At 42.9% G+C, this 13,844-nt stretch overlaps 1 protein-coding gene across 1 annotated transcript; it reads left to right on the forward strand.

Annotated features, from left to right (window-relative positions):
- Positions 1-797: 797 nt before the first annotated feature.
- On the forward strand, positions 798-13,518 carry man2c1 (mannosidase, alpha, class 2C, member 1; the record flags this gene model as incomplete). Its single annotated transcript, XM_080538863.1, has 26 exons — positions 798-898; positions 1,240-1,365; positions 1,448-1,571; positions 1,865-1,935; positions 2,618-2,795; positions 2,891-3,080; positions 3,210-3,316; positions 3,411-3,521; positions 3,855-3,947; positions 4,101-4,217; positions 5,485-5,580; positions 6,023-6,168; positions 7,072-7,195; positions 7,287-7,408; positions 7,501-7,586; positions 7,718-7,873; positions 8,267-8,349; positions 8,432-8,526; positions 8,670-8,774; positions 8,903-9,059; positions 9,213-9,356; positions 11,562-11,671; positions 11,803-11,882; positions 12,020-12,162; positions 12,244-12,347; positions 13,382-13,518. The coding sequence occupies 26 exons, from the start codon at positions 798-800 to the stop codon at positions 13,494-13,496; spliced, it is 3,084 nt and encodes a 1,027-aa protein (XP_080394989.1). The 3' UTR covers positions 13,497-13,518.
- Between the last annotated feature and the right edge of the window lie 326 nt (positions 13,519-13,844).

The raw sequence follows: 13,844 nt of genomic DNA on the forward strand, positions 1-13,844 counted from the left end.
TCACATTGATTGATATGAAAAGACAGAACTGGTAGATAGGATCTGCAAGTTGAGAGTTACCTCATAATTTAGCTTTAGTCGTGGCACTAGATGTTTCATTACACAGTGTTATTTACAAGACTACTTACCATTCGCTTTACTCACTGCTGTCTGTGGTCTTATTTCACTACTCATGCCAATGATGCCATGTTTCCATATTCACTGTTACACTAGAAATATGATACCTGAGACACATATGTTCAGATTAGACATAAAACTATATCTGTGTACAGTAGGTCAGCTTTTTGTATCGCAGTAAGTTTCAATTGCAAACGTAAATGAAATGATGATTGCAGTGTCATTCTGGTATGTTTATTTTGTTACTTTGTGTACATTTTTGTAAACATTAGAGTTATACTTTTTATGAAGAATCTGATATTAAAACTATATTGTCCCATGACCTCTGTTTGTTTACTGTACACTGAGTCATTATCCAACTACATGAGCCTTCTCGGATAATATTAGGTCTACTTTAAATACAATATTAGGCCTAATGTAAAAGCTTTAGCGGCACAACATTTCCCTACACAGTTGTACCGGATAGCGAGAATTTAACTCACAAAGCAGTGCGGCGTATGCCTACTATTCCGAAATAATACAGTAGCAACAGCGACATCTATTGACTGATCTTTAGAAGGACAATAATATTCTATTGTGCTTCCGGGTGACTTATACCTGTACCAAAGTGTATGCTTGTGAAATAGAGTGGTTCCATTGATAGAGATTAGTCAAGCATTAAACCAAACAGCAAGGTAACAATGTATCACCAACCGGTGTTGAAGAACCGGCGCACTCTTTTCGAACGGGCGGAGAAATTTATATCTGACACTTATTTCACCGACTGCAATCTCAGAGGAAGGTAACCTAACCAGACACTTCACATTTCCCTGTAGGCTACCCCTTAGTCTAGTAAATAGCATTCAAGCTCTTGTGAGCTGCACTGTACAATCAATAATGATACATTACATTCGTATAGCGCTTTCTCATGGACTCAAAACACTTAACATGTCAAACTTATGAAAGTAAAAACATAGGAGGTCAGTCACAGAACATCAAACACATGCCCTCATCTGAGCTAATATTTCAGGTGGTGGTGGTGGTGGTGGTTGTTGTTGTTGTTGTTGTTGTTGTTGAACAAATCTGATAGCATTCAGGTTAATTTACATGTCTTTCTTATCTTTCTTATGACACATATTGCAGACTATATGGAGACACTTGTCCCTTGGAGTCCCTTTCTTCATCCCTGTCCTTCAAACGGATTCCATTCCTAGAGGCTATCAAGCAGAACTTTGAGCCATATAAAGTTGGTGATACCTTTGGACCTACGTAAGTAATGTGTTATTTTATAGCCCCCTGCACAATTCTATGCCATTTAGCTGACTACAATAAATGTATCATGTTTTTGCAGATGGTGGACCTGCTGGTTTAAAGTGTGTCTGCGGATCCCTGATGCCTGGAAAGGGAAAGAGGTCCATCTTCTGTGGGAGAGTGATGGGGAAGCAATGGTTTGGAGAGATGAGCAACCAGTGCAGGTGTGAATAAACAATGAATAAACCATACTTCACCAACCTTCTACCTACTTCACCAACCAACATTGCCCTACAGCAGCATGTGGAGTAACAATCTTTTGTCATAGGAGAGGGTTTCTGCACCTTTTCACTATAGCTTTGTGTATACACTCAGGTTTTACACCAGTGGGTGACATGCAACACATAATGGATGTCGCTGACGTGTACATAATAGAATGAGTTCATTCGTTGACATTTGGATGGTCACATGATAGCGACATTCAAAAGATATAACTGTTGTGAAAACACTTTTTTAGGGGTTGACAAAAGAGGGTGAGAAGACCAGCTACATCCTGAGTGAGTGTCTGGAGGATGAGGAGCCACACAGGTGAGTGGAGAGCATGTCAGGGGAGGCTGGAGGAGGAGGACGGGCTGGTCAGAGGACAGGCTCCTTGTAATGCATGGAATGGAGTCAGGAATGGTATCAAACATGTGTGCTAACTTCAGAGGTTATATCTAATCTGCTCTCAATCCCTGCATGCCATACCAGATGACGGCAGTGGAAAAAAGAAACATGGTCTTCATTGTGGTATTAAATCAGGGTATCCGCAGTGTCTTGAAAAGTATTAAAAGTTGATCAATCAATTTGGGGAAAATCAAGACCCTTAATAAGTATTAAAAAGTCTTATCACGATTTTATGAGGTCTTGAATTTTGTAGGTATTTTTCTGAATTAGACTCTGTCCAAAGAGTTTGAGTCCTAAAAACCTTTAGTAAAAGTTCGTGAATTTATTAGTTTTATTAAAAAACAAAGATGAACCGGAAATTGTGTTGTATGATAGTGGTCTAGTCTATTGCAAACTAAAGCTGTTAAGTTAAAGGTGTCACTGATGTCAACGGTTACAGCTCGAAGTGGCGGTGAGGTCTGGAAAAATATTGACAAGGTCTTTAAAAAGACTTAGAAAGGTATTGAAATTAACCTCAAGATTCCTGTGTATACCCTGTACATGGGGGAGAATGTGGCTTGCTGTTGTGGTTTCTCATGGTGTTTTTGTGCTTTTTTTGTGCTAGTGTCACCCTCTATGTGGAGCTGGCTTGTAATGGACTCTTTGGAGCAGGTCAAGGATCCATGATCGCAGCCCCAGACCCTAACAAGAAGTACTCGGTTCAGAAGGCGGAGCTTGTGGTGTTAAACCGTGATGTTAGGGAGTTGTTGACCGACTTTGAGATACTGGTTGACATTGTGAAGGTAGAATCTGAGATGCGACATTGGAAAATGACGTTGTGAAATTTAACCGTGTGTTTTTGTTCAATCAAGTTTCTGTTTCTCCTGCTTTCTGTCAGTTATTAGGGGAGGGAGAGCAACGTGGTTACCAGGCATTGTTCGCGGCCAATGAGATGGTAAACCTTTGTGATCCAGCCAATCCCAGCTCTTTTCCTAAAGTCCGTAGTGTTGCCCACAAGTTCTTCAGCCAGCGGAATGGACAAAGTCAGCACATTGTACACGCCATGGGCCACTGCCATATAGATTCAGGTCTCAATCTCTCACTCTATTAAACATTTCCTAAGAAATCCCTATGGATTATACTCCATTAAATAAAGTGACTGTCCTATTAGGAATGGTGACATAAGTAAATAATGACACTTATTCCTACTTCGTTAGCCTGGCTATGGCCCTATGAGGAGACCATCCGCAAGTGTGCCCGCAGCTGGGTGACTGTGATCCGACTCATGGAGAAGAATCCAGAGTTTGTGTTCACCTGTTCCCAGGTATTTTGCAACATACTTCATCTGTATGCTTCCTCCAGTTGTTGTTAGTCAGACATTTGAGAACTTATTGGACTCCCCTGTGGTCTGTATACAGGCCCAGCAGTTTCAGTGGGTGAAGAGTTGGTACCCAGGCCTGTACTCTCAGATTCAGCATTATGTGAAGAAGGGACAGTTCATCCCAGTAGGAGGAACATGGGTGGAAATGGTAAGCTCTATGCTAGAGTCCTTTTTTTTTTTGTGATCAAATATTTCTTTATTTTCTTTTAAAACAAACAAACATAATGACAAAACAAGACAACAAGGCCACATCCATATGCTAGAGTCCTTTGTTGATTTTCCCTTTTCACAGTTTTTATTGTTTTTTTTGTATTGCACTCCTTCACATGCAAACCATGTTAACCCTGTTCTAATGATGTGTGGTGCTGATCTCTCAATAAGGATGGGAATCTGTTCTAATGATGTGTGGTGCTGATCTCTCAATAAGGATGGGAATCTGTAACCCTGTTCTAATGATGTGTGGTGCTGATCTCTCAATAAGGATGGGAATCTGCCCTCAGGGGAATCCATGGTCAGGCAGTTCCTGGAGGGACAGCGCTTCTTTCAGAAAGAGTTTGGAAATTACTGCAAAGAGGTAGGGAAGATTTTTTTGTTTGTTTTGTTTACTCCCTTCCCCATGAATGACAATCAATCACATTTCTTATCATGTAGCCTACTTACTTGTCTATGAAATATGTAATTGGGCACCATATATAGTAAGGATGCTTGTGCTCTTTTTCCCCTCCAGTTCTGGTTGCCAGATACATTTGGCTACTCTGCCCAGCTCCCTCAGATCATGCAGGGCAGTGGCATCTCCCGCTTCCTGACTCAGAAGCTCAGCTGGAACCTGGTCAACACTTTCCCTGTGAGTATTCTCTGGGCATAGTGGCCAAGCTCATACCACTTGACCCCATTTAAAGTACACTTAAACTGGTCCAGTGTCAAATGCTAACACTTTGCAAGCTCTTAGGCTCCAATGGAATTACACTGGGTTCTGTGATATGCTATATATATACTATATATAATGGGATTATTAGTGTTCCTACTACTATGTAGTATATAGTACTATAGTATATATAGTATAGTACTACTATAGTACATGCTATAAATGTGCATGCCACTAGAGAGGATCAGTAACAATGCCAGAAATAATGACCATGATTAGACCATAGGTGGCGCTATAATAACAAATAGAAAATCAAGTAACTTCACAATCCTGGCATTTCTACCCCGTTGTATGAAAATGTATGAAACTTGGTACATATGTGTCTTTCCTCATGGGGAACATTTTTGCCTCAAGAACCCATAACGATTTGGCCAAACGTATAAAAATTCACTTAAAATCAACTGTAAGTCAGATTGGTCCGAAATGTTATATGAGCATGCGTGGTGCCTGTAGGGTGTTAAAGGATAAGAGATCCATTTAAAGATATTGGAGAAAATGATATGAAAAGAAAAACATATGAAAAGAAAAACATTTGGCACAGAATTTTCAAATGCTCTGAGAACAGGCTGATAGAGGGCACTACAATATGTTACTATGTTTAAGCACTCATCTTGACCGCTTTACCTGATTTAGTCAGATGGGGGTGGCATACTATGCTAGGCTTACAGAATATAATGTAAGCACATTATAAATAGTGAAATGCTTGACATAAACTATACAACATGGTCATTTATTGGGGAAGGTTAATCCACAATGCATTTTTGTACTTATGCTTAGTGTATATCATCATAGCATAGTAACCTATGTACAGTATATCAAGCCATAATTAGGTGACTGGTACCTTACAGGCCCGTGGTCCTAGGGTACTTCATAATATCATAGCTTAGTATATCATGAGTTCAACTTGGCCCATATTAGGTGAGTGGTCTACCCCCCTGTCTGTAGGTCTACCCCGTATCTGTCAATCTATAACCTGTCTGTAGATCTACCCAGTGTCTGTCAATCTCACCCCATTTATGGTTATAGGGGCATATCTGTAGGAACACGCCCCATTGCTGCTTGCCGTTATATTTCAAATTGACTTTGGATGTTTGATTAAAAAATAATAATCATTTTGAAATGTGAGTTTTGAACCAATGTTTCAAGTGAAATTCTTAATCAATTGAAACATTTTCTCTCTTTCTAGCACAACACATTTTTCTGGGAGGGGCTGGACGGCTCCCAAGTCCTTACCCACTTCCCACCAGGAAACTCCTATGAGATGAAGGTCACGGTTGAGGAGGTTCGTGAGATTTTCTATTTTATAATAATACATTAGACTTATATAGCGCTTTTCTAGACACTCAAAGACACTTTACAAACTGAAAAGATTGAGTAGTAATAATAAAAAGAAACAAAAAACAAGTAAAAGAAAGTATAGTACACACAGTATATACTGTATGTTACGGTACATGTGGGAATACGGTACATGTGGGAAAACTAGGGTTAGGGTTAGGTGCTAGAGTGACTTGGTACATGCTGGCATGTCTAACCCTAACCCTAACCTTACCCCTAACCCTAACCCTAACACTAGCACCCTAGCACCTAACCCTAACCCTAGTTTTCCCACATGTACCGTATTCCCACATGTACCGTAACATATACACTGCTGTAAGAGATTACACCCTGGTAGAGACATCATGTAACATCACAGTTGTGTTCTGATGCCTTTCCTCTGTCCTCAGCTGGTCAACACTGTGAAGAACAACAAGGACAAAGGCAGAGCCAATCACAGCGCGGCCTTGTTTGGTTTTGGTGATGGGGGCGGCGGTCCCACTCAGCTCATGCTGGACAGACTGCAGCGTGTCCAGGACACAGATGGCCTCCCCAAGTCAGTTCCTGTACCAGACTTTGCTCAAAGTGACTCAGCAACCATCCATAAAACACCCCCAGTCTAGACTGTTAAAATACAAAAGTAGTTAAAGCAGGGCGTATTCCAAAATAACAAATCCTGATTTTATTTTATTTTTTATTTTTTTTGCTGCTCAGTGGGAATTGCATTACATTTACATTTACATTTTTGGCATTTAGCAGATGTCTTATTTACTTACAATAAATACATTTGTCTAAGCAAGTGAATCATCAATTCACCAGTCGTAGTAGGAAGAGTAATCTAGCTCAGGCCAGCAGCCACTGGCAGTCATCGTGATAGAAGAAGAAAGAGAAACAGTACTAGGGGGTAGTAGAAATCTTAGGAGACACAGTGTAGGGGAAGCAGGTGTCTCTGGAGTCATAGTGCTGGGGGGTAGTAGATGTCTCAGGAGGAGCAGTTAAGGTGTAGCCTGAACAGATGGGTCTTCATTCTCCGACGGAAGATAGGGAGTGACTCTGCTGTTCTGACAGCCGTGGCTCATTTGCAACATACTTCATCTGTAAGCTCATTCCACCAGCGGGGAGCGAGTGTAGTGAAGAGACGTGACCGGGCAGCGTGACTGCCGCGTTGGCGTAGAGGTGGTGGGGCCAGTCGGCCAGCAGAGGTGGAGGAGCGAACAGAGTGAACAGGCTGAAGTTTGGGTGGTGAATTGTCTGACATATTTTCTCAGGCATTGACTACTCATGCCTTAGTCCCAAAAGAATTAATCCAGAAAAGATCCCCCGTTATGAGGTGTATCTGTGAATCAATTCATTGTGTTTTTGTTATGTGCATGTGGAATATCTTTGATACAGTTGCAAGACTAATTGCCTATGTCTGGGACAATAAAGCTATTCTGAATCGGAATGTTGTGTTCTCCAGGGTCCAGATGTCCAGTCCTGACAGGCTGTTCTCTGAACTCCAGGCTGACTCTGCTCTACTGTGCACCTGGACTGGAGAGCTCTTCCTGGAACTGCACAACGGCACCTACACCACACAGGCGCAGGTGGAACTGTCTTCTCCTCCTGGGTTCTCACTCTCAGCTTGATGTCTAGGTTTGTTGATACATTGCTACACTGTTGATTTGTGTTCAATAGATAAAGCTAGGGAACCGCCAATGTGAGACACTGCTCCATGACATCGAGGTGGCCAGCAGCTTGGCTCGGTATCGGGACCAGGCCTTCCAGTACCCCTCGCAACAACTTCAGGAGCTCTGGAGGTAGGGCCACACCACTTGACTTGGATAACACAAAGCAGCAAGAGATTCAGGGTTTTCCAGATGGAGAAAGCTGTTTGTTTTGTGTCTTACAGGCTGCTTCTCCTCAACCAGTTCCATGATGTGATTCCTGGCAGCTGTATAGAGATGGTTGTAGAGGATGCACTTAAATATTATGAAGGTATAAACATAAAAAAAGGATTCTCCAGAGTCTAGATTACACAATAATTCATTCCACTGAGTAGTTTTAGAAAAGGTCTCAAGCCTAAACTGGTTTCATGTGGTCTCTCTCTGTGCCTATGTCTGCCTCAGACATCCGCAGTGAGGGGGCCAGGCTGCTACGTGACGCATGTGAAGCTCTGTGGTCAGAAGCCCAGGGAGGTGACTCTAATGCTGTGTTCAACTCTCTCCCCTGGGAGCGGAATGAGGTCATCCTGCTGCCAGAGGGCGCTGCTCAGCCAGGCTTAGGTACCGTATAAACAGACATAATTATGTGACGGCAGCTGGTGAAACCGGGAACAAGTCGGCAACGTTGTTGAAAATCAATGACACACTCGGTAGTCAAGCCAAAATATTGCAATGCAATGGATTCGGTGAGTAATACCCACTACTGTACACTAACTAGGTAGTAGTGGGGATTACTCACCGAATCCATTGCATTCCAATATCTTGGCTTGGCTACCGAGTGTGTCATTGATTTTCAACAACGTTGAAAGTTATTTATAAAGAATCAAAATCGGAACAATTTGATTGGTTGCCGACTTGTTCCCAGTTTCACCAGCTGCCGTCACATATTCATATAGAGTCTATTAAAGAGGTTTTACTGGGATGTCTAATCTCTATGTGTCTCTGTTGTTGCAGCTCTGGTCAGCGTCCCTAGTGTGGGTGTTGCCACGGTCAAAGAAGCTACACAGCCTGGGACTTCTGTCTCTGTCACAGTTCAGGTGCTGCATCACACAGACATTTGTTTTTGGATTTTGATTTGTTATAATACTTTGAAGTGACTCTGATGTCTTTACCTCACAGGCTGATGGTACCGTGCTCATGGAGAATGGGATTTTGCGCACGGTTGTGAATAAGGATGGCTGTTTGGCATCACTATGCCTGGTTAAGGAGAACAGGTAAGACCATGCTAACTAGACTCCTGCATCCAGGACATTACACACTGTTAGGGACATTTTAAAGTATCTAAATAGAAAATAGAAAAAGGTAGCCAGGTCGTTGATGAAACAATGCTCTCTCTTTACTGGTTTGGTGGGTTCAGAGAGGCCATTTCAGGTGGCTGCCATGGAAACCAGTTTGTCCTGTTTGATGATGTGCCTCTGTACTGGGATGCTTGGGATGTGATGGACTACCATCTTCAGACAAGGTGGGAGAAGCGTTCTCATGACAGTTTAAAAAATATATAATATGTCATTGTTTACTACATTGTTAAATGTATTTTGCAAGGCCAGTTGTTTAGCATCATGCACTCTATATGCTCATTGCTGTCAACAGGAAGACAGTGGTGGAGGTGGTGCAACCTGCCCGGGTGGTCTGCTCAGGTGGGCTGAGAGGCAGTGTCACCTTCACTCTGAGGATCAGTGGCAAGAGTACCATCACACAGGAGATCATAGTAGATGCTATGTGTCCTTACCTCAAGTTCAACACACAGGTACTGTAAACAATACACATAATATGTGTATATTATAATATATGTCATTTTGATTAGCATTGATTTGCAAAAGTAAGTCTCTGCCAACAATTTATCACAGACCATTCCCACAGATGTCTCTTTGAACATGGAGTGTTGTGTGGCTTATTCCAGGTGGAATGGGCCGAGTCTCATAGGTTTCTCAAGGTGGAATTCCCTGTACGAGTGCGTAGCCCCAACGCCACCTATGAGATCCAGTTTGGCCACCTGCAGAGACCCACACACAGGAACACATCATGGGACTGGGCCCGCTTTGAGGTACTGCTGCACTGTTCTTTATAGAACTGCATTGGTTACAGCTCGGCGGCTGCTGACTGACATGCACACACAATACCTCAGTGGAGGTAGAAAAAGGAGGATGGACTCATGGTAATGCATGGAATAGAATCAGGAATCAAACTTGATACCATTCCTTATTCCATTCCATGCATTACATAGAACCCATCCTCCTCCGATTTCTACTGTGTGTGTGTGTGTGTGTGTGTGTGTGTGTGTGTGTGTGTGTGTGTGTGTGTGTGTGTGTGTGTGTGTGTGTGTGTGTGTGTGTGTGTGTGTGTGTGTGTGTGTGTGTGTGTGTGTGTGTGTGTGTGTGTGTGTGTGTGTGTGTGTGTGTGTGTGTGTGTGTGTGTGTGTGTGTGTGTGTGTGTGTGTGTGTGTGTGTGTGTGTGTGTGTGTGTGTGTGTGTGTGTGTGTGTGTGTGTGTGTGTGTGTGTGTGTGTGTGTGTGTGTGTGTGTGTGTGTGTGTGTGTGTGTGTGTGTGTGTGTGTGTGTGTGTGTGTGTGTGTGTGTGTGTGTGTGTGTGTGTGTGTGTGTGTGTGTGTGTGTGTGTGTGTGTGTGTGTGTGTGTGTGTGTGTGTGTGTGTGTGTGTGTGTGTGTGTGTGTGTGTGTGTGTGTGTGTGTGTGTGTGTGTGTGTGTGTGTGTGTGTGTGTGTGTGTGTGTGTGTGTGTGTGTGTGTGTGTGTGTGTGTGTGTGTGTGTGTGTGTGTGTGTGTGTGTGTGTGTGTGTGTGTGTGTGTGTGTGTGTGTGTGTGTGTGTGTGTGTGTGTGTGTGTGTGTGTGTGTGTGTGTGTGTGTGTGTGTGTGTGTGTGTGTGTGTGTGTGTGTGTGTGTGTGTGTGTGTGTGTGTGTGTGTGTGTGTTGACCAAAACATTGGGGTTGACATGCTTAGTGGAAGAGAAGAATGAAAGAGATATCAGAACAATTTTAACATGAACCATTTTTTTCAGTCAGATATGGTTCTCATCTCATTTCCTACTGTCACAGGTTCCTACACAGTGTTTACCTCCTGTCTACTGAACCTATTATAATCATACATGTAGCCTCCCATCCTGGCCCGGCCCAGCCTGTTCTGTTGGCTGATGCCCATCTCAATGACACACTGTGTGGGTGTGCAATTTATTCCGACAATACATTCAATTACAGAGAAGTGTTTATGAAGTGTTTATTTTTACTCATTTAGGAATTATAGATAATCTAGGACTGCCAACTGTCATCCAAATCGCAAGCTCCCTTATTCCATTAGCTAACATTTGCCATTTGAGTCTAAATCACACTGATATTTAGCTAGGTAAGATAGTGAATTTGCTATGCTAGCCAGAGTCAAACATGGCTACTGAATAGCTATGAGACGTCTACTGTACAGGGCTGGGGAAGGTGTGCAACAGCTAGCTAGCAGAAGTGTTACAGAAGACAACTGTCAAACTGTTTACTTACTGTACTATTGAGTCAAGAGACTGAGGTAAAACCAAGTGGATAGAGTATTTTGAAATCCAAGGGTTGGAACAATAATGACATTCCTTTTTATTTGCTGTGTGAGTGAGGAGAGTAACAGTTTGGTGTAATTTCGAGCCCTCTGATTGGCTGTAATATCGAGCCGACTGATGTTAAATACAGCCCTCTGATTGGCCGTTAAATACAGCCCTCTGATTAACTGTTAAATAAAGCCCTCTGATTGTTTGTTAATAATGCATGGAACAGAATAAGAAATGGTGTCAAACACATGTTCCATTCCATTCCATACATTACAATGAGCCCGTCCTCCACAAGCCTCCCCTGATATACAGTTCATGTTATCTTATCTATGTTGACGTTACTTGAACATTGTATTGAGATTGTTTTTGTGCCATACAGTCAGTTTGAAGCCAATCCACTGATGAAAGTCAATGCCTGTCTGTTTAATTGGTTGGAACTCAGTGACTGAAATTGATAAATGTAATTGAAGAATGTTATTGATGTATAGTTACAATACAAGCTTACAGTATATGGGATTGAAGGTGCATGCTTGTGTGTGTGCATGCATACGTATGTCTGTACAGTACCTCTACCAGGAATTTTTTAATGAATTGTATATTATTCAGCCTCAAGTACTCGAAAATAACACATTTCTGCCATCTGGATCACTGCTCCTTTTACAGTGCTTTGCTACTGGATCTTAGAACATCATCTATCATTCTACTTCACAGGTCTGGGGCCACAAATGGGCAGACCTGTCAGAGCATGGGTTTGGAGTTGCACTACTGAATGACTGCAAATATGGCCACTCAGTCCATCAGAACACCATGACCCTGTCTCTGTGAGTTTTCCCAATGTTACCATTTTATTTTTTACAATCCGTCAATCCAAATCAATATAAATCTGAGGACATATACAAGACACAACCTATTCACACATTCCTTGATTTAGCTAACAATAGTCCTTCTTTAGGCTCCGGGCTCCCAAGGCCCCAGACGCTAATGCTGACATGGGGACACATCGCTTCTCCTATGCAGTCATGCCACACACAGGTGAGCTACAATTTCGGTCTTGAAAAACTTGATGGAATTTGTGACGATACGTATTTCCTTTGGGCTTTTTACCCAGTGATCATGTGCAACTTGACGTCAAACCCTCATTGGCAGTAAATGCATGTGTTGTCCTGCAGGATCCTTCCAAGATGCATCAGTCATCCAGTGTGCATACAACCTGAACTTCCCTCTGCGGCTGATCCAGAACACCACTGACACTGCCCCCTGGAGCGCCTTCTCTGTCAGCTCTTCAGCAGTCATCCTTGAGACCCTTAAACAGGTGCCGTACCCTCCCAGGAAATGGCTCCAGTTTAACCCCACTCAGCCCAACCTGCAATAACACTGTCCTTCTCCTTTATAGGCAGAGGACAGGAAGGATGCCCTAGTGACCCGCCTGTATGAGGCACATGGGAGCAGTGTGACCACATTCCTCTCCACCTCCATCCCTATCCGAGAGGCTTGGCAGTGAGTATTCTCAGACTACAGTACACTGTCTGTATATTTATTTGTTCATCAGGATCCCCATTAGGTCCTGTACATGCAGCCACTATTCTTCCTGGTGGAGGTAGAAATCGGAGGAAGGGCTCATTGTAATGCAGGGAATGGAATGAGTAATGTTAACACGTGTGTTTGATACTCATTCCATTCCATGCGTTACAATGAGCCCATCCTTCGATTTCTACCTCCACCAACCTACCCTGGTCCACATAAACCCTGGTCGTACCCAGGACCAAACTAAGAACTCAAGAGGACAGAGCGTTTGAGGTGACGGCCCCAAGACTGGCTTACGGCCAAGCTCCACCTGCTGCGTTGCGTCAACTCGCCATCGGCGTGGCGTCAACTTCCCGTTGTCCAAGCTCCACCTGCTGCGTTGCGTCAACGTTGCGTCAACGTCAACGTTCTACTCTAGCTCCACTGGCTAGCTCGTACTTGGAGCTGTCCGTGGTACCACGTGGTACAATTGGTCTCATTGTGACGTCTGCGTCCACCGTCAAAAATCTAACTTTTTTGAATGTCTACTTTGGACGCAGCCATCGGACGCAACGCTGACGCAACGCAACGCTGACGCAACGCAGCAGGTGGAGCACCTTTCATTGATTACAATGCATTTGATCCCAATTTCGGACGCAACGCACATTAGACGCAACGCTGACGCAACGCTCGATGGCCATGGTGGAGCTTGGCCGCTATGTTGCCCCTTTGGGATGTTCCTCTGTTTTTTTTAATCTCTTTTGATTATGTTTTTTTGCGCTTTTCTTCATTTTATCCCTTATTTATGATGTAAAGCACCCTGTGCATTCGTGCTGTGAAGGGCGCTATATAAATAACGTTTTACTTACAAAACACATGACAGAGTACAGAACAGCTATAGACAGAACCGTTACATACGGGAACATAAATATACAAAAACAATATAAGGCAATAACAATGTATTCAATATATATGTATAATGTATACCCTGATGTTTGGAGTACTGAAACCTCTTCTTCTCTCCTCAGCTGTGATCTTCTGGAACGACCTGATCCCACCCGTCCTGCACCAATCACAGCGTCTGGAATTTCTCTGACTTTGAAACCCTTCCAAATTGTGACCCTCCTCCTTATTATGAAGTAATTTTTTTTTACATTGTCTCTGTATAGGACTGTTTCACACTGTCTGCAAAGTTGCACACCACATCTGAAAATGCCTGGATAAGTGTTTAATATGTCAGTAACTGATCAATATGATATAGCAATCTGCTGCACTGCACATTCTGACTACAATGTAGACAATCATTGGTTTGTGTAACGACACTACTGTGCTTTGCAGATCGCATGGAACACAGCCTGGTACTGTCTATGGTTGTCAATGCTAAAGTCTCTCAAGATACACTCATAAAACAGACCAATTTTTTAATGACACTTTGTTTATTGCAAAGCATTGCATTTACTGCATAGCATACATCATTGACAGTTTTGCTAA

This window comes from Nansenia antarctica (genome assembly GCF_963989245.1).
Source record: "Nansenia antarctica genome assembly, chromosome: 9".
NCBI lineage: Eukaryota > Metazoa > Chordata > Actinopteri > Argentiniformes > Microstomatidae > Nansenia > Nansenia antarctica.